The sequence below is a fragment of the Lissotriton helveticus genome, chromosome 3_2 (assembly GCF_964261635.1).
Source record: "Lissotriton helveticus chromosome 3_2, aLisHel1.1, whole genome shotgun sequence".
NCBI lineage: Eukaryota > Metazoa > Chordata > Amphibia > Caudata > Salamandridae > Lissotriton > Lissotriton helveticus.
Window position 1 is genome coordinate 112,790,984 of NC_136062.1, and position 21,809 is coordinate 112,812,792.

Sequence of the window (21,809 nt, forward strand, 5' to 3'; positions counted from 1 at the left end):
TCTGAAGCCAGTGGGTTCCATCTTGGATGCCCCTGGTTTGGCATGGCACAAGACGGAAGATGAGGACGGCTTTCTCAGACACTGGAAGTGGAAGGCCTGCATTTGTTTGGCTGGAGGGTAAAGGTACAGACACCAAAGTGAGGAGGATAGATTTAGGGCTACCTTTGCAAAAATCATGAAGGTTTTGTTAGCAAGGGGCTGCTGAATAGTTCTTCCGGAGCACTGCCATTTGGTCAATGGTAGGAGTGAAGGGCGGAACTGCGGTTTCTGTTGTATAACGAGAGGAAGTAACTCAGTCAGGCATACCCTTTTCTTTTTCGCAGATTACTGCTTCAGAGAAGCTGATGATAGCCAGCTTCAGACACCTCATATTTAATTGTGCCATATTGTGAGTGCCAGTGATTAATCTTTAGTAATCTTTGGCAATTCTTCTTTTTCCGGCCTTATTTGGCTTCTAGCGAAGAGCTGTTGGATGATGGGATGTTGCCTTAACCTGAATATATTATAGGTCCAGCAGTCTCCTACTTTTTACAACTAATCTTTCATCTTATTTGGCATCCCTACTGATACGTAGATCTCCATTTAACTTTTTGAAGATTTGAACCTGTACTTCTCCTGGAAATAGATGGTGGCAGTACTGGACTCCGTATTTTGGGTCCGGTCTTTCAATCTCTTCCCCAGCAGTGGCCTGTATACATATGGCCTTAAAGAATCTTGCATAAATATTTTGCCGGAAGTAAACAGCTGTGAGCAGTACCTTTCTCTAGTTCTTCCCCAGCCCATGAAGACATCTGATCTTCATCTAGTGCCCTAAAGAAGTCCTGCACTAGGACGAAACGCGTCAACTGTACTGTGTGTGCTTTTTTCATGAAAATGGAATAACGGGAGAAAAAACTGAGGAATTCTTCTCGTGTTTCTATTGGATATGGACTTTACAGTAGTTCCTATTTTGCTCTATTGTTGCTATGTGGTGCACCTTTGCTTTTTGGTTTAAATTGTCAAGTTCCTGAGGGGAATAAGCATTATAACGGTGGGTGCTATTCGGTGTGCACACGGACCCTTGTAAGCATAGAAGGGATAATAATTTTAAGAGCGATAATAGGTTAGGTGCTGGCTGTGAAAGGGTTCCACTGTTAGCCTAAAACATTCAAAGATGGAAAACACTTGATATCGCTACGCTAAAATAAAAGATGCTGAACTACAATAATATATTTACTTCAAGATAATCATCTCAAATCAAAAGAGAACTACTGTCAAAAGCAATTGGGAATATTTTACCACAGATCAATTTCAATGATAGTGGTCATTTCTGATCACCACAATGGCCAACATTATCAAAGTTTTAAGAAAAGACATATTTCTATGTTTATTAACCTATTTCATGTACTAACCAAAACAGACATGCAAACACTGACAGAGCATTAAAGATGCTATCGAAACATTCAAATGGCCAGCACTTCTACTCTAGAAAATAAATAATACACAGCTTCATAAAATTCACTGGGAGTAATTTGCCTACAAGAGATTTACTGTAGTAAACATACCTCATTATTAATGAGCGTCCAGCCACAGGAGGATTCACTGTCACTTGAGTTCCCAGACATATTTGAATACCTGTACAAAAAGAAAATATCAAATAGCCTGAGCTTTAAGTTAATAAAAAAAGCAATTTAAAAGCTATAGTAGGCTATAAAATAAATATACTTCAAGTAACCTATACACTGGAGACAGCGTACGGTACATCATTTTATGTCGTATCCTGAAAATTCAGGAGAATGCCACATCTATCTGATAGTACGATACAACTATCCACAGAAGAAGTCTAGTGAAATAAGCCCTGTACTAGGACAAAATGGCTCAGAGACTAAACACTTGCTGCTGACATCTGCTGTGATCTGCTTGAATCTAGGTGCATGACAGGACGCACTATGTAAAATCAAGTTACCATCATTATACATTTTAATGCTAGACAAAGCATTCAATAAAATGTACAAACCAAATCGGAAATTACACTCAGTTGTGGGCAGAAACAATTTTCAATTACTGTCTGTAGATCAAGTTTGGCACAAAAAATATGAATCAAACACATTTGCAAGTAATTAAAAGAACTTTTCCAAGTGATTTAGTTTCACCATTATATGTATGATAGGTAGCAAAATATACAATAAAATCGGATTGACTGTAGGCACTCTTGAGCATCAAATATATAGGTTTCCTTCTACAGTCTTCTTAATTGCGAACAAAATTTAATAATGATACATATGTTCAAATATATCAAGATCAAAACTGAATACCTCACTCAATTTAATTTGTGCACCCTACAAATCTTGTTTTTTCAGTCTTCATTGTTTCTTCTACTTGGTAACATTATCTTTGAAAACATTTTAAACTATTTGTGCAACAACAGAGGAGAATGTGGGGGGGAAAGCTAGTAAAAGTGAAGTAACTACCCAATAAACTATTCCATCTTTCTTGGTGGGAAATAAGAGAAAGAATTAAAATGATGATTGCCCACAAGTACCATTAACTGAGCAAATCTAACTTTAAAAATCCCCACCGCATCCTTCTTCAATACTTTTACACTTCTCACAAATTTCCCATGGAAAGGCAATAAGGAAATTAAGAAGAAAGAAGTAAAGAGAAAGGAGAACTAATGTTAAGCAGTAAGGCACATGAATTCAGATAGGCAGGATAAAAGCCCCCTAAAAAGACACTGTGATCAGAAAACCATTCTTAGAAATTAAAATAGCCTGCGGGGTGTGGCCAGCAAGATGGCGCAGTAGACGTGCTTGTACAGAGCTCCGCCAAGGCCTAACTATATCCTGCACAAATCTGGCATACTCGAGCCCCATCAACCCCAAAACCACCCCTGATTGATCCTGGGTGTGCAACAAGTACCTGGAGTAATCTTGAAGGGCCAGGAGGAGATCCATGGCTAAGCGGAGACTGCTTCGAAAGAGAGGCGAGAAGTCTTGACAAAATGGCAGCCGCCAGGCCCTGCCGCTAGTAGAAGGGAGAGAGCGGGGATCCGGAGCCGCAACCGGGCACCAGTAAGATGAGGAAAGTCCATGTCTCGTCCAGACGAGTCCATGCCGAAGTCAGAAAAACCCTGGTGCAGCCCGCAGAGCGAGAAGAGTGTCGGTCCCTAGGCGGTGCGGCCTCATCAATGAACAGTGGAGACTAGCACGGGGAAACAGGGGCATGCCTGGCCCAGGGCACCATGTCGCTGCTGTGAGGGATGTGGTCCAGTTCGGGCTGAGAGCGACGCTGGTCGGATTCCCCACCTGCGCAACGCAGATCAGTGTCAAGAAAGTGACGGGAACGTCCAGCAGACAGAAAGTGAAGCATCCCTGACCCAGAGGCTATGGAGTGTGCTCGGGCTTCGAATCTGCTGAAGCACAGACTCCCGGAGGTGAAGAGTTGCAAGATGAGGTGAGACTTGGCGGTGGCCTAACAGAAGAAAACCGAAGGGGGAGATTTGATCTGACCCAGCCTTAGCACCCCAGAAATACACTGCAGCCGGTGATGTGGGAGGAATCAAGAGTAGAGCTACCGGCGGAAGACACTCCTTGAACAGTGGAACCTGGGTTAGATTGGGGGGCGGGGGGGTCACCGGAGTAGTCTCCCACACGAAGAGTGATGAACCACTAATGAAAGAGTAAAGATACTAGCCACTGAGGACTTACAGCTGACCCCCTGCGACACTGCCCTCAGACATATTCAAGAGAAAGATGAATGCCGGAGACCAATGCTAGAAGCAACATGTTCTGCAGAAGGTCCCTCAGGCTCTCAGGAGTTTTCATGTAGAAACAATGAAAAGTCGAAATGAACACACCAGTAAGGTTGGGGCTGCAAATTCTGTGGCAACTATGGCAGTCTGGTTGGGGCTGCAACTGCCATGGTGATTGTGTTGGCCAGGTTGGAGCTTCAACTGCCTTTGTGAACATATCAGCCCATTTGGCATTGTGACTGCCTTGTTTGGAGTCGGGTCAGTTTGGACCCATTTTGACACCGGTTGTGATCTTGGTAGAACTACAGAACCAAGGCCTAACTGAAAAAACACTGTGTCATGGAAGAAGTGCACACCTTAGGTTTGCAACAGTGGCAGCTTAACATGCACACAAAAAAATTCACAACAAGGGCTTACATGATGTTATTGGCTGGGAGGGGACAGCAAGGGTTGCCCTAATTTTCCCTCTCAGTTTCTCCTATCTAAATTTTAAGCACTGCATACATATGTATTGAATGACTCCCATAACACATGTGAGTCTAGGAAGAGGGGTGTCTGCTGGCATCATGTGGGCCCCTGAAGCCTTTCATTCATACCCACTATGAAGGGAGTAATGAAGGTGGAGTATGACTAACAGTCTCGAATTGCATGTGGACCTGAATTGAAGCTGGTACCAATGATAATCCCCATACCAGTAAAAGTATGGTATTCATTCATTATCATTATTTTTTGGGACAATTAGAGCAGTGTGAAATAGAGAATTGTCCTGAGGAATGCCCGGAGTTGAAGAGTAACAAAATAAGGTGAGACTCGGCGGGGGCCTAACAGAAGGAAACCGAAGGGGGAGAAACACACTACAGCCGGAGATGTGGGAGGAATCAAGAGCAGACCCACCGGCAGAAGACACTCCTTGACCCTTGGAACCTGGGGTAGATTGGGGGGTGGGGGGGTGGGGGGGGGGGGTCACCGGAGTAGTCTCCCACCGGGCGAGTGATGAACCACTAATGAAAGAGTAAAGATACTAGCCACTGAGGACTTACAGCTGACTTCCTGTGACACTGCCCCCAGACATATCCAAGAGAAAGATGAATGCCTGAGACCAATACTAGGAGCAACATGTTCTGAAGAAAGTCACTCAGTCTCTCAGGATTTTTCATGCAGAAACAATAAAAAAAAGTGGAGATGAACATGCCAGGACGGTTGTGGCTGCAAATGCTGTGATAACTATGTCAGTCTGGTTGGGGCTGCAACTGCCATGGTGCGACGATGTATACTGTCCCAATGAACTCCTGGCATAACATAACGCTGTTAGAAATTGGTCTGAAGAGACGAAGTTTGGGGGAGCGAATGAATGGTAAGGATCCCCCAAGGGGACACTTCGTGGAACTTGTGAAATTAGTTCCAAAGGCTGACAGTGCAAGAGACGCAATGATTACATTCTTAGCCTGTGGTTAAAATCAAGAAGGGGAAAAATGTTAGCTACAACAAAAGACCCCTGCTGCTTGGTCACCAATAAAGGAGTTCCTAGGCACCGGTCTGAGCAGAAGAGGCGGTTAAAGGCAATCTCAGGTTAATATGCCTGAAGCTACTAACGTCCACCAGTTGAGGATGCGGTGGAGTCGGTACAGGTACCACACAATGGTGTAAGACTAAAGATCCTAAACTGCGCTGTTAAAGGGAATTTTTTTTAAAATAAAATAAAACAAATAAATACACTTAGGTGGTGGAAAGTATGCCAAACCCAGAAATACCACTCACACTGCCAGACAACGCAGCCCTCATAAATGTGATCCAGTTGCCCACAACAGCCTTGGAGGCCAGGATTGGAGAAGTTAGATCGGACAGGATCGGATCCTGCTACAGCAGGATCTCTGAAATGTGGCAGAGTGAATGACAGAAGCACAGTGTCTGGGTTGGCAGATACTACACAGTTCATGGGAAAAGACAACAGAGAAATAAAGTTGTAACTAAAAACTAGCTCTTGAGGGTTGATGATGCAGAGAACCAGGTGAGGCGAAACAATCCAAGATTGGTGGACTTCTCCGAGGGAGCAGAGGCAGCCAACATGTTGGGCTTCATGGGACAGTGGCTCCCGTCCACAATTATAGATGAAAACTTCTCCACCTGCTTTGTGATAGACGGAGCACTTGGAGCTCTTACAGTGTGGCTGCCGGAGGGAAACCTGGTGTACTTTTACTGCCTGCCTACTGAATTTTCAGGATCGAGACATGATCCTTAGGTAAGCAAGGCGAATAGGAGTACTCAAACACGAATCATCCACCATCCTGATATTTCCAGACTACTCCAGTGAAGTACAGAAATGGAGACAGACATTCGACACAGTGAGAGCCAAGCTCAGATCTGCACAAATACAATACATGCTGCTCTTCCCAACCAAATTGAAAGTGATCTACAAAGACAAATTACACTTCTTTGACTCACCAGAAGAGTTTGGGAGCTGGCTAGAGGAGAGACCATAGCTCAGGCCATCGCAAAACATAGAAAAGACACTCTTGGAGAGAAGGGGACACATAGAAAAGACACTCTTGGAGAGAAGGGGACTGGGAGCGGGTCCAAACTATGGCCCTCAACGTGCAAGAGGAAGAAACCGACTTAGAAGAAGTAGATCACAGGGACGGATAGATGGAAGCAGAGCGCCTGGTGGAAAAGGTCTTGTTACAGGAGACCCACTTGCTGGGGTCCAAAGGCCGGTTTTAAGCCGGTGGTCCTACATAACGCCGCCCCCCATGACTGACAGATTACGATACCGCCACTCCTGTGCGGACAGACTGCACTGACTCGCATAAAGTGAATTAAAAAGCTTACAGATCAAACCCTTCTGTGGGCAGGTACTAGGCTCAAGATTGTGACATTTTGTGGCCTTTCATGTCTGAGACTTAATAGGTATCTGCAGGCTGGATGACATGGGCAAAGAATTGCATTGTCTCATTTCAACACTTAACTGAAGAATTTATATTAAACTAAATCACAATCTTAAAGATACCTACTGATCCACTACACATTAGACTGTCACAGATTTAGAGGGCTTACCGGAATACAACTCACTGGAGGCTAAACTAATGCTAGGCCAACTGGGTCCGAAGGGTATAGTGAAGCTATAAGGAATAATGAATGAATGATGAGCCACATGTAGAGCATAAACAGCTGCTTCCGAGGAACCTCTCAGCGCTAAGCTAACCAGGTAAAGTTGACTACTTCTCTCTAAAAAAAGGTTTTGAGGCTGGACGTAAAAGAGTCTTCTTCTTGGATCTCCCATAAAATCTTTGGTAAAGTATTCTACAACCTAGCAGCCCAAACAGAAAAAAGATCTACCCCCTGCTCTGACTTAGGAGATCTTAGGAGTATATACAAGTCTCTGACTGGCAGAACAAAGTGCACTGCTGGGTACATAAGCTCGGTCTCTTTTCTGGAAATAACAAGGACCTCTTTCATGGAGGGTTCCATGAGTAATACCCCCACTAAGGGATTGACTTATGGAGGTTTTCAAAATAACGCATACTACTGCGTTCTGCACCAATTGGAGTTTGTTTAGCAGAGCTGCTGGAGTCCGGAGATACAGGAAAATGGCATAATCTAATCTGCCCGTGATCAGTGCAGGCATGATTTCTTTCCGTATATAGCCTTGGAGAAATGTTATGGTCTTTCCTAATGAATTCAGAATTAAAAAGCAAGTAGCAGTCAGGGTCTGCACTCGAGGTAAAGAGATAAATCCTGGTCTAATTTTATCCCCAGGATATTGACCAAGTCATCCGTGGACACGGCATAGGCCCCCCTAAACCGTTATGTCATAATCTTATAATGTCCAGGAAAGCAGAATTGCCAAAATACCACAATCTCAGGCTTGTTTGTATTCAGCTTCAAACAACTACTGTGCATCCAGTTGGTGGCTACCGTAAGACAATCCTGAACATTTGCTACTACAGTATCATCAAGTTCCAAAAAGCAAGCATCAATTGTGTGTCATCAGCATAAGACATAATATTAAGAACCCAAGGCTCAACTTCTCAGAGGCGCCATATAAATGTTAAACAATGTGGCACTTGATGCCAAATCCTGCAGTACGCCACGTCTAATTTTCCTGTAACTCAAGATGTAAGGAGGGAAGTAAACCACGTGTTACACATTAGAAAGGATTGATTTAAGACATAACCATGCTCTATCCACAATCCCCACACCATCAAGTCTCGCCAGTAGGATCCTATGAGATACGGTGTCAAGCGCGACCAAGAGAGCAAGCAGAAAAGGTACAGCTTTTTCACCCTAGTTATGGGTGGTACTGATAAAATCAGTGACCTTTAATACAGCTACTTCTGTTCCAAAGCCTGATCCGTTCTCCTTAGGGTCCAGTTCCCTTGCATGGCAGTAGATCAGCTTGGGGAACAGACAAAGGTGAGCTTGGGAAACAGACAAGGATCATTTTATCATATAGTGTGGTCCTGCCACTTTATCACTCAGTTCCGGCACAAAACAAACACCTTGGCCAGGAATCTTCATACACCCACAACATTAGACCCCAGAGTGGCACAGTTGGAAATAACAGAGGGATGGATGGACTTCAAGGAACAAAGACTCCTGACATGCACCAATCTGCTGGTGAACCATTACTTTTGTTTTATTACTAAGCAGCGTGCGATACATTTTCTTACTGGGTAATTTCTCCTTTTTGTACATGGTGTATGTATCACTGAAACAACCAAAGGTTAAAGGGATGTTCGAGATAGGTGAGTCAGTTAAAGCATACCATTTTAAATATTAAAAAAACACTAACATTCACCAGTTATATTTATATCAAGTAACTATAACTCACACCTCTGTCATGCACAGTGATGTCATCAATAATGTCATTTCAGATGCTACAGTGATGTTATCAATGATGTGATAGAACAATTTATAAGTGACATAATATGTGCTGTAATTAGCAGTGCACAGCAACCACCCCCCTGCGGCCCAGCACGGCTGATTATGTCACGTAACAATGTACAGGGTCTCATATTAAGTAAGGCAGACCCACTGGATTTGTCAAAGGGTCAGAATACAAAAAGCAGTGGGCTTATTGGCTTTATCAAGTGATCAACACATAAGCATATAAAGGACACCTATAGCCTCTGACAAAAAGTCAACAATAACTATCATCAAATGTATATTTAATAAATTCACGCATTGCAATATTTAATAAAAGCGATTGCCATAAATATTTTCAATAAAGCATTAACATGTCTGAGTCTTTTTTAACAGTTTTCAGGCCATATAGTGCGGCCATATAGTGCAGCCATAGTACCAACCACTTGGGAACTGAACTCCTGCTCCAGAGCATACAGATCTAGCTCAGAGCACTTTAAAAAATAGGTTAAGCGCTCCTGGGGTCATGAATTCAATGACCCAGGAGACTGTCTTTTTTAATGATGCTTGAAGGCTGCTGCACTCCCTGTAACCCACATGACGTTACAAAAGGCTGGTGGTGCCCCTGTCTCTTCTAGGAAAACCACCATGAATTAAAAATATTATTTTAAAAAACCCTAGGAAATTATGGGGTGCACCTGAGCTGGAGCAGTGTATGTGAAATGAGCGCCTACTCTGTTCATTTCAGATTCACTTTATTTTTCTTATATGGCCTAATATGGGGGAAGAGGGCATGCAGTCTTATATGGGGGAAGAGGGCATGCAGCCACCCCCCCCCCCCGGAATCCCCCACCTCCCCACCCCTCCTCCTTCCCGAGAGCCTCTCAAGGGTCCGGAGGGCCACATCCCTCAGGCAGCTTTATGTTTTTGGGGGGCATGGGCCCCCCTCACTAACCCTCTTGTGGGCCCTGAGCACCCCATCCTCATTTTTGGGGGGAGGCCGCCTCCCCTTGCCATCCACTAGACCCAGGGACCCCATCTCACAGGGCTGATGGCTGGAGTGTCCCAGAGGCCCTAATCCCCAAGACACTGCATTTCGCTGCCTGCAAGAGCCCAGGCAGGGAGAACTTACCCGTTGACTCACCCCAAAACTTTCCAGAAGAGAGCAGAGGTGGATGATCTTTTTTTAGTGCAAACTTCTGTAAAAACTCGTCAAACGGTGCCAAAGTGTAGAAATGTGGTTCTATCTCTAACTACGCAGTGGCGACCGCCACCAAGCAAAGATCCGATGTAAAAAAAACTGATACCTACACAGAATAGGACAATATGTAGTAGAGATCAGAACATGTTTTTGCCTAAATGTCTAGAAATGCGGCTGGGCAAATATATATATATATTTTTTTATTATTATTTTATTTATAGGTTTTTTACCAAAATAAGCAACACAGTATAATCCGGTATCATGAACAGGGCTTCAGCATCTCCCCATACGGTCAGTTTACATTCTTATATAAATCCCCCCCTTCCCTTCCCTCCCCAACATTCCCTCCCCAACTCCCCTTGTTCGACTTGAAAATATATAGATAGTTCAGCAATCAGAGATACGAAAGTTCTTGGTTGCGATCCTACATGAGTCCATAGTTCAGTGGATTAGTGCATGTCCATGATCGGTGAATGGCCTACCCCCAATATGCAGGATCACCATGCCAACCCATACCCCCTCCCCCTCGCACCCCCCATCCAGTCCCACCAACCAACCCCCATCACTACAGTCCCATATCCTCCGGCACGCGCACACATCAGTCATCTCGTGCATTCTCATCCCGCTCCTCATCATTTGCTTCCCCCCTCCCTTGCCTCCCTGCTAGATTAGCAATCAAGGGTCCCCAGATATCTTTCGGTCGCGACTTCCTCGGTAGTTGTTCCGCATAAATGTGCAAGTACTCCTGCCAAGTGGACATGTCATGGATCCAGCTCTTAAATTTGGGCGCTCGACCCCTACCCCACCTGCACGCCTCCTGATGGCGGGCCAGCAGAAGTTTACGATGTGGTGTTTCAACATCCCCCACTAATCCTAGCAGGGCAGTGACCGGGTGTAGAGGCACAGGAGTACCCAGGATGTCAGTCAGTCCCCTAGTAACCTCCTCCCAAAAGGCAGCAACCTAGGGGCACGTCCACGCTAGGTGCATGAAATCAGCCGGACTCCATCCACATCTCGAGCAGTTATCGTTATCGCGAAGTCGGAGCTTATGGAGGCGTGCTGGCGTGTGGTATATGCGGTGTAAAAATTTGTAATGTATTAACCTCAGCCTGCTACTTCCCGATACTACGTCAGTTTGTAAACAGGCCAGTTCCCACTGATCGTCTGTAAGCGGAACGTCCAGGTCTTTATCCCACTCAGTCCTAGCCCTGATTTTACGGTCCGGGGTGCCGAACGCACTCGGGCATATAGCAGTGAGGTAACGTGCACAGGGGCATCGGATTGAAGTAGGAGGTGTAGTGATGTGAAAGTTGCCGGTTCCGTCGGGAACTCAGGCGTCTTGGCTCGCACGCTCTGCCGTAATCTGGTATAGGGAAAGAGATCCATAAAGGAGCACGCGGCCTCCCCAAAGAATTGGTGCTTGGTACGGAATTTGCCATCTAGGTATAAGTCGCCCCAGGTTACGTAATGTAATTTATCGAGTAAACTGAGGCAAATCTTTTCAGTGGTGACTGGTAACATGGGGCAGTGTAACAGAATTCTGGGGGAATATAATTGGGTCACTCCCTCGGCCCCTGCCAGCCAGTGCAATGTTTTTTTATTGTGCAGTCAACTGTCATGGGATCACTGTCCCTCTCCTTGTAGGGTGCGAACAAGTAGCCGGTGGGGGGGCCATGTGGACATCCTCCACAGCCAGGTGGGGCATAAAGGGGGGGGGGTGGAACGAGTACACAGCGAAGTGTGCCTTGGCACTATAGTAGTACTGCTCGAAATCAGGAACATCAAAGCCCCCATATCGATACGGTAGAGTAAGGGTGGTAAGCTTCAGGCGAGCCTGTTTCCCCCCCCCCAAATGAGACGTATCAGATGCGTATGTAGAGTTTTAGAAAAGTGTGGCCCTGGATGGTAGGGTATATTATGAACAAATATAGGAATTTTGGGACTATAATCATTTTAATCAGAGAGATTCTCCCAGCCATCGAAAGGGGTAGTTTGAGCCAGACCTTAATGTTATCTGTCACCTTGGCCATAGCACGCCCGTAGTTCGTCCTCATCAAGGCTTCTTTATCCCTCGTGATGTGGATCCCGAGGTATTTAAAATCATCCCCTTCCCAATGTAAGGGTAAGTCTAGGGGATGTGGGAGAGTGCTATCAGTAAGAGGAAAAATTGCGGATTTACCCCAGTTGATCTGGACCCCCGCAATGGCACCAAACTTGGTAATTTCCCGCAAGACAGGGTTCAGATTTTCCCGTGGCTTGTGAATGTAGAGTGTGATGTCGTCCGCGTAGAGCGACACCAGGACCTGCCTGGAGGGATATATAAGGCTCCTGTGATTGTGATGTTGTCGCAGTTTAGCGGCTAGGGGTTCTACAGCTATGGCAAAAAGGACGGGGGAAAGGGGGCAACCTGCCTAGTCCCTCTAGTTATGGCAAAGGAGTCCGAGCGCGCTCCATTAAGGAGCACCCTGGCAAATGGTGCCATATAGAGTAGTCGGATCCAACATAGGAATGCTTCCGGCATCCCCATATGCGCTAGAGTGCCCAGCAAATAGTCCCATTCCACTGAATCAAATGCCCTGGCGGCGTCTAAGAAGACAGCCACCTCGTCACTGTTCGGGTCAATGTCCTGGATAATAGCCAGAAGAGTCCTCAGATTGTGAGTGGTGGCCCGGTTGGGCACAAAGCCTGATAGGTCCGGTAGCACGAATCGCTCCAATAGGAGGTTTAATCTAGTTGCGAGGACCTTGGCCAGTATTTTAGTGTCACTGTTGAGGAGTGACAAGGGCCGGTATGAGTCACACATGTCTGGGGTTTTTCCGGGCTTTAGTAGGGAAAGGATTTGGGCTTCTCTCATCGTGGTGGGAAGCGTGCCTTCCTATAATGCTTCATAAAACACGGTTTGGAGGATGGGCGCCAATATAGTATGTTTTATAAAAATCTATAGGGATGCCGTCCGATCCTGGAGCTTTTCCAGACTTCATACCCATTATTGCTTCAGTAATCTCGTCGACCTCAAGGTCATGCGATAAGAATTTACGTTGTACGTCGCCCAGCCGAGCCAGAGCAGTATCCTCAAAGTAGGGTCCCAGATTTAGCGTATGCTGTCTTAGGGACGTGTAAAGATTTTGATAGTACCCCGTCAGAGTGTCCATTTGGCCCTGCAGGGATCTGCAGGCAACATCCTGCTCGTCCCGGAGTTCGGTGACATAGTTCCTAAACCTAGGGGGCCGAATCGCCCCGGCAAGGGATTTCCCTGGCCTGTCTCCCTCTTCATAAATTCTAGCCCTGCAGTGCTTCCCTTTGAATTTGCATTCCCTTTCAGCAGTTTCCATGTACTCGGACATTTTCTCCCGTTGCCGAGCCCGTAAGTCATGTGTGTCCTCTATGCCCTCTATGTCGCGCACCAGCCCTTTCAGCTCTCTTTCTAGTGTGGTTAATGTCCGTCTGAGGTCCCGCAAGATGCCCCCCCCCTTAGAAATACACCATCCACATACTGTCACTTTGAAGGCCTCCTATACAGTGGTGAGGCTAGTGACGGAGCCGGTGTTTCTGGGGAAAAAATCTATTTTCTCCTGCTCCAACTCAGCCTTAAATACTGCATCCTGAAGGTGCAGGGGGTTGAGTCTCCAGCTAGCATAGGGGGGTCAGGTCTACAGGAGGTGTCACCCTGATCACGACCGGGGAATGATCCGAGAAAGTTTTGGCTAGATGAGTCGCCTTATCTACCCAGTGCGTCATACCCTTGGAGACAAGCAAGTAGTCCAGTCTGACCCAGGTGTTGTGAAAAGTAGAGTGATGGGTCCCTTCCCACATGGTCGGGTGTAAATAGCGCCAAGTATCTATTAGATTATCTTGTAGGACAATGTCACGCATCGTGCGCTGGGATACTGTGAAGTGGGCAGCTGTGGCGGAGGACCTGTCCATGTTTGGGTCAATGACAGTGTTGAAATCCCCTCCCCAGATCACCAGTCCGCACCCTAGTGTGAGTAGTTTGCCACGCAGTGTGAGTAGGGAGTGCCTGTCATCTACATTTGGGCCATAATAGTTCACAATAGCGATGTCATGTGAATTGAGCCTGCCCCACAGTAGGCAGTACCGTCCCTCAGGGTCCACCTCCCCCTTCAATAAAATTGGTCCCCCGCCTAACCAAAATAGCCACCCCTCTCGAATAATTAGAGTAAGTAGTGATGCTGCGATGTGATGCCCACCTGGAAGCGAACTTAGGAGTGGTACCCTAAGCCAGATGGGTCTCCTGGAGGAGAGCGATGTGGGCCTGGTGGCGATCTAAATAGCCCAATACTTGCCTACATTTCCTTGGGTCGTTAAGGCCAACAACCTTCTGCAACTCTCATATCTCTCATTCATTCCGTCCGTCCGTCCCGTTCCCCCCCAACCCTCCAACACCCACTCCGGCTACCCCAACAAGCCAGAATAATACCCCCTCCCCCCCTTCCCATGCAACCCTGCCCAACTGGGGCCAATGCATCTCAACATTCCTCAACATAATCAAATAAAACTAGGGGAATGCCCTCAATTGGGGGCCACTAGGGGCTCCCGCCTTAACTACTCGACCTCACTTTCACACCCATATGCGACCCCTCAATTACGAGGAACCTTTGTGACGGGACGGAGGCGAGCAGCCAGGCGACATAACTATGCCACCATAACAAGCCATAGCAAATATACATCCCAATCTGTGGAGCGTCCATCAGCAGCCCCGAGGCAGCGCCTCCCAATAGTCAGTCCCTGGTGGGGAGTCGTCCTCAGCCTGGGTCAGAAGGTGGTGAGTGGGATCTCGAGCGTCTGCGCATGGCTTCCTCCCGGGAGGCCGATCTTCTGTCATGTTTGAGGTACTCCTCCGCCTGCTGCAGCGTGGTAAAGATGTGGGGTGCCCCTCTATGATGGATCCGAAGTTTCGCTGGATATAGCATGATATACTGTATGCCTTGAGTTTGTAGCCTTTTTTTAACTGCTGCAAATTTTCGACGGTCATCCTGTACCTGCTGAGTGAAGTCAGGGTAGAATGACAAAGGGGTGTTTTCAAAGCGCACTTCCCCTTTCTCGCGCGCTAATCGTAATACCGTGTCTCTGCCCCTGTAATTCAAGAACCTCATTATCACTGGGCGAGGGGGTAGGCCCGGGCAGGACGTTTCACAAGGGATCGGTGCGCCCGTTCGATGACCATGTGGGCAGAGAAGGATTCTGATCCGAACAGCTCCACCAGCAACTTTTCCATAAATATTTCAAGTTTCCCTGTGTTGGTCGTTTCTGCCAGGTCCAGCACGCGGACGTTGTTCCTCCTAGAGCGTGCCTCCAACTCCTCGTTCTTTTCCGCAATGACTTTGAGGAGTTTATCCATTTGCAGCGCGTGTTGTCTGGATGTTCCTGCCCAGTCTTCCAGGTCTGACACCCTCTGGTCCGCCTCCTTCAACCTTTCCTCACTGTTGTCCAGTTTCGCCACCACTCCGTCCATTCTTGTGTTCATGGAGTCTATTTTAGTGTCAATGGATGTAAGGCTGCGTTGCACCCCTGCCAATATAGCCTTCCACTCCTCATCTCTAGTGTCCAGGGGGGCCTCTGCGCCTTGCGTCGTGGTGGCGTTGCTGGGCGGTTTTCGGGTGTCAAATGGCAATTTAGATTGTCGAGGTTCAGTTTTCCCCATGTTGCGCTTGAGTTTGTAGCCTGTAGGGGACTGGACAGCTGGGCGCCTCTTGCCCTCGACTCCTGAGCAGTCCTCTCACTCTGTGCAGCAGTGGGGCTAGGCACCTGTGGGTCTCTGCCAGTCTGTGCTGGAGGTTCGCTCTCAAAATGGCAGCGCCGTGTCACTGAAGTGCCGAGAAGTCACCCCCCGCTCTGTATGCGGCAGTCTCAAGCGGTGCGGGGGCTTCCACTATAGAGTATATTGTGTGTAGGGGGCGAGGCTGATGTGCCTTAGGCAGCCGCTACCCCTTGGTGTAAAATGCGGAGAGCGCCTGCTGTGTCATCAATGTGTCCGGGGCCTGGGCGTCCTAAAATGGCGGATCCTGCCACGTTTGCGCCCCTTCTGACACCCCAGGGGTCTGCCTTGTCTTCCTCGCCCATTCGCGGTCACCAGCACCCCCTCTCACCGTGTTATATGCCGTGGGGAAGTTGCTGCAGCCAGCCCGGTCCTCAGGGTCAGCACAGTGGGGTTTATGCACTCTCCTCTCGGCGTCTTCCTTCTTCGTGGGCTGGGAGTCTTATCACTGTGGGGGCAACGGGTGCGATAGCCGTGGGCTCATGAGTTCATCCCAGTGTTCCTCGTTATTTAGCGCCGGGCCCCCGGGTGGTCAATCAAGCAGCTGTCCTCTGCCCCGGCTCGTGGGCTGCAGTGAGGCCTCCGGAGCCTCGGCTTTTCCTAGTGTGTGCCCCCCAGGTCGGCTTCCAGGACGTGTCCGCCGCGACCCGCCTCAACAGCAGTCAGCGCGCAGACGGCGAAATCTTCCGTGGATCAGCTTACAACTTCACCGGTGCCACTAGCGGACCCTCCGCTTTCGATCGGTCAGCTCTATAGGCCCTTAGAGGGTGGCAGGATAGGTTTGATGTTTAAAAGTTCGCCTGGCTCGGCGGGAGCTTCACACCAAGGCGGCCATTACGGTCCGGCGCCACCTAGCGCACCCGCGGCTGGGCAAATATGAAGTTAATGTTCTGTTTCCTAATCTCAGATGTGCAGTAGCTCAATAACCCTATGTGGTTTATAACTTCCTGCATCTTACCAATATTATTTGTTTTTATAGGTGATGAAAGACAGATCAAACCGCTAATGCTGCTGCCAGCACCAGGCAGCCTTTGCTACTCCCAAAAGCCTCTCAAAAATCCCTTTTACAGTGATCATATATTTTTGAAGTAAAAAATAAACAAAACTTCCTAGCAAGAAGGGACAGATAGCTAACCACTCTACAGGATTCCGTGACCCTAATGGAGAAGCACAACGGTTCCTCAATCCTAGAGTCAAAGAGTTCAAAGGCAACAGCCTTTTATACCCACTCCATCAGACGGAGTATTCGGCATCCTATAGGTATTTTAACTGGAAATAGAGTTAATAGCGTAAAAAACTCAAACATTAAAAGATTATTTTACTAAATGGTCAGAAATATGATCTACAAACATCAAGGCCAAATTGTCCCTTTCTGCAGAAGGTATTTTTGACACAGAAGAAGCTGCTGACATGGTAAATATAGTCTTACCCCCAGTTGTTGGCCATGCTACACTACTGTATCCCCATGCCACATGATATTCAGCTAACCCTAAATAAAACAAATCGATGGAGCCATGCATCATAATAATAATCAAACGATCACAACAGTAAGTAAGTAAGTAGCTTATTAACCATGTGATTACTTAAAATCTTTACAGTATAAAAACACAATCAAAACCACTCCAACCCAGCTTCCGCCACCCTCACTGCCTCCCCCCTTGAAGTTAAAACGAACCGTGCTTGCAAGTGCACCAATTATTGCTTGAACCCTTCTTAGCCTACAAGATGGATAATACATTTTAATTGAGCTCACTTTTCCTTAAAAATGGTTTAAAAAGTATAAATTCTTTACCTTTAAGATAGGGATTTACTTCTGTTGTGCGAGCATTGCCCGGAAACCTGTTACATGCTCAATAGATTCTGATCTCTCCCCTCCCAGCCACCCATCCCTTAATTACCTAAACATCCCAAACTTGCTAAGGCCCCTTCTATTGGTGACACCCTTTTTTGCCGAAAGTGGCACATTTTCAATCTTCACTAATAAATCGGTTAAGAGAGTGGAGTCATTGCTGTCGAGAGGGTGAACAACAAATCGAGTTATCAATGTAGTTGTCCCTCAGTTGGTTACATGCTTGGCCTGCTCTTGCTGCAAGGGCAACGACAAATGTTGTTCCTGATCGGTACCGACCCTAGATTCTGACATCTGTAACTGGGCATCCAGCGCAATTCTGATTTGATGAATTAATTTCCCTGCTCTTGCGAGTAGGCAGGTGTTGGTTTCTGAAAAGCACCAATCCGAAGCCTCCATGCAGGACCTTCTGCCCTTGACCCTTAGAAATGGGCGTAGCAGTTGATGACAATCACTGGCCATTTTAGGGCAGCAACATAGAAGATGTAACCATGATTCTCTATAATAATTACATAGACGACAGGAGACTGCAGTCATTTTGTGCCCATGTTGCATTAAAGTCCAAAATCTTAAGGGACATAAGCCGCATGAACAAAATTTAAATTTTCTTTCGGACTTGAGCTGAGAGTGCATCTTGCAAGTAATGTTGGGCTTTTCCTGGGATATACGACATGTCCAATGCCACTGTGTGGGAGTTGTGGCGGAGTGAGGCTCGATCCAATTCGAGCGAGATGGACCGAGCCTGCCGCTTCACTGCATTTGCTGAGGCAGAGTGTGAGATCTTGTGTAAGGGCATGCTATCTGCTTTTATTTTCAGTGTTCCTATTGCTTGGCACAGCTGGGTGTGCAACGGAGAATCCACTTCACTGAAGATCATTTTCAAGTGATGTTTAAGAGAGGTATCAGGGGCTTTAAGAACCCCGATATAGTGCCAGATCTAGTCTGCTGAGACCTCATTCCAACCGTAACCTGATGACCATTACGTGTCTGGGAACCTACAGTACTGTTTATATGCTTTTGTCTGGGCTGTGGTTATGAGTTTCTCCAAGGCTTCTGGGAAAGCCAGTTGGCCATAATTAATAGCTGGAATTTATTTTGCCCTGACTATTGTCAGCATTGGCTCTGCTGATGGGTTTGACAAGCGCTGGCTTAGGCGTCTAAGTGAGAGGATTATTCTGTTGGTTTTTAAGTTTAGCTCTTTTATATGTTTGGCTACTGTGTCCCTCAATGTTAGCCAAAACCCAAGGTTATTATAGGCTGGTGTTGACCATATTGGGTGGTCACCCTATGTCCAGGTCGCTTGCTTTTGGTGAGGATATTTGTCAAATACTATTATCTTTGTCTTTTTCTCATTTACTAGGAAGCTGTGTTCCTTGTTGTAAAATGCTAGGCTCTTTAAAACTCTCTGGATTCCCAACCTAGCATGGTCCATTACCACTGTATCGTCAGCATACTCGAAGATTGCAAGGCTCACCTTACGCAGTCTCGGAGGCACGAAGCTGGCATCTTTCACAGCTTGCCCAAAGGTCTGTAGTATACTTGTTAAATAATAATGGGGCCAAGATACAGCCATGTTTGAACACATTGTTGATTTCAACTCTCGATGTTACAGTTGTGTGGCTTAATTTGACCTGGACCCATGTCTTTTCATAGAGGGCTGTAATCGCTTTTAAAAGTATTGCGGGGATCTCCAAGGATGCAGTTTTGCCCAAAGTCTTCCTCGATTGACCCTATCAAAGGCAGTGGTGTAGTCAATGAAACAGCAAAACAGAGGCAGGTTCTTCTCCTAATCGCCTGCTTGGCGAGATAGGACAATACCATAATGTTGTCCATTGTGGAACTATATGCCCTTAAGCCTGTCTGATGGGGCAGGACGATTCCAATGTTTTCTACCCAATCCTTTAAATCCCTCAATAGTGCTCGTGCATATGCCTTGGCTATAATGTCAAGTAGGGAAATGAGCCTGTAATTGGTAGGTTTTGAGTGGTCTCCTTTCTTCTATTTTGGAAATAAGATTGAATCTTTCCAGGACTGCGGTGTTGTTGCTGTGGCATAGGAGCGGTTATAGAGTGAATTGCGGATTGGTACAAATAAGTGCTTGGGCAGACTTGAATACTTAGGCTGGACTGCCATTTGGCCCTGGAGCCCCATTGTTTCTTATTGCCATGATGGTTCTGTAATGGTTTCCAGGCTTGTTCCGCAGGAGCGTCAGGAATCTGGAGAATAGTCCACAGCCTTCCCCTACCGCCTTTCGACTCTATCAGACTCTAGAGTATCGAATGGCTCGCATGGGGAAAACAGGGAAACAAAACAAGGAAAGGCGGGGAAAATAACAGGTCTTGACTGTGGACTTCAGTGTGGACACTTGGTGAAAAGGCAGGCTGTAAGGGAAGGAAAAGATTACTATCTATACCTGGTTACAACACAATGTATATGCACAATGCCTATATATATATGTACACAAATATCACCTACCACAACTAATCGTCTGGACCTTGAAATATTGCTGGTGGGTAGAATATGGTGTTCGCTTTCTGTACACGACAAGATAAAAAGATAATAAGTACTCTATCCCCCTCTATGCTAGCAGGTGAAGGTAAATGATTTGTAAATCTCACCCCGCTATTCTCTGGAGCAAACTGGAAGAACATCCAATTCTACTTCAAGGCGGGGTGCGCGTGTGTGAGCCTCTCCTTTGGAGTATGTACAAGTTTAAATCTGCCAGACGATATCACCATTAGTCATCCACAACAGTAACCCCCCAACATATATTAAGAAAGGCAGCGCAACGCGCTGGTACCGCGATTCTTAGTAGCCAAGCCTCAAAACACACCACACACTGGTCCACACAAGTGCCCCAAACAATAGTATTTCAAAATGCCAAAGGGAAGGCTGGTAGGGTGATTCATCCAACGGGAGTCAGCTCCTGCCAGTGAACCAAGATGCAGATGCAATAGGCAGCGCCCGGCCGGGCGGCGGGGAAAAACCCGGCCGCCGGGCGGAACACCAGGAGCAGGGGAACCAGTAATAGCAGTACCCGGCCGGATGGCGGGAAAAGACCTGGCCGCCGGGCGGAGTACCAGGTGAAGGGAAACGTGAGATGGCTGTGCCCGGTCGGATGGCGGGGAAGGACCCGGCCGCCGGGCGGAGCACAAGGAAACAGGAAATAGAAACGAAAACAAACACGGATTACACCAAGCGTGTTTGTGCGGACTCTTAAGAAAGCAACAGAATACGCTGACACCAAAGGAAAGGGCGTCAGCGTGAAAGCGTAACTGAAGGACGGCCACAGAATAACAAACGAACAGAACACCCTCGCGGAGGAGGTAGAGAATCAACACAGGGAACAACCGTCCAAAGAACCGGAAGTCAGGCAAATCGTACAGGGACAGAAAACACGGAAGTGAGGGCTAGTCTCTAGAACGCAAAGCGGCGTTCCGTTGGTGTAGTGCGACCTTTATAGTGCCCAGGCAATTAGAGCTGCTTCTCGAGTGGGACCTCGGGGCATGACAGGTTCTAGCGGTCTCCCCTTCCGTGAAGCGGGCCTTTTGGATGGTCACTGCGACTGCTTCCTGTACGCTCTTGAGCAGAGTCTCTGTGTCTTGGGCTGCAACTTGGATGCTCTTAGTGGTAAAGGGGCCAGCCTCAAGCAGATTACTCATATACAGTCCCTTCACATACAGCTCCCACTCATTGCCTGCAACGCTGTTCTCTTTGGGCGGGCTTCGGGAGCTCAGTCGGTTGATGTATATCTAAAGCTTGGAGTTGTTTCCTTAAGCTTTCTCTTGCAACTCCCATACTTTCTTCCTGTATGTTGTTCGCAGGACCTATATGGAAGTCACCTCCAACGAAGAGTCTCCTTTCTTTTTTGCCTTGGGTGCCTTCCTAAGAGCACGTTTGCGTTGTTTCAGTCACTTCGGTGCTCGTGGCTCCTGAGGCGATTGTTTTGTGCTGCAGCTCTTGTTTAGGTCCAATATCAAAATTTCTCAGTAGCCTATAATGTTCGTTGTGGACCTTGTCTGGAGATCTTCTTCCCTTTTTGCTTCATACTCCGTCAGTCTGTCTCTGAGGTTGACAGTCCATTTTAGTCTTTTGAGGGTTTTGCGTCGCTCTTCGCCTGTGGTTCCATCTTTTGTTTCCTGGACGTCAGCTGATTGCAGTGCAAGGTGGAAACTGGCACGGAGTGGCCTATGATCACTTTCCTCTCTATCGTCCACTATGAAGTCGCTCATCTTGTGGGCCTGCCTCTCGTTGATTAGGTTATAGTATATAGTAGATAAGTTCCTAAAGGTCGGCTTAGGGGATTGTGAGGGGCAGCTGAGTTTTTTTTATTCCACGAGTGGATAGTAACTTTTGAGAAGAGAGAACCGTGGCCCAAGCTTATTCCCAGTGC

The 21,809-nt window shown here is 47.0% G+C and overlaps 1 protein-coding gene across 2 annotated transcripts in view; it reads right to left on the reverse strand.

Annotated features, from left to right (window-relative positions):
• The window catches only part of CCPG1 (cell cycle progression 1), a 387,788-nt gene that overhangs the window by 319,547 nt on the left and 46,432 nt on the right, over positions 1-21,809 (reverse strand). For both annotated transcript variants that reach the window (XM_078684863.1, XM_078684864.1), the window contains exon 2: positions 1,545-1,614. In XM_078684863.1, coding sequence (XP_078540989.1) covers positions 1,545-1,604 — 60 coding nt within the window. In that variant the 5' untranslated portion in view covers positions 1,605-1,614. The remainder of the gene's footprint in view (positions 1-1,544; positions 1,615-21,809) is intronic.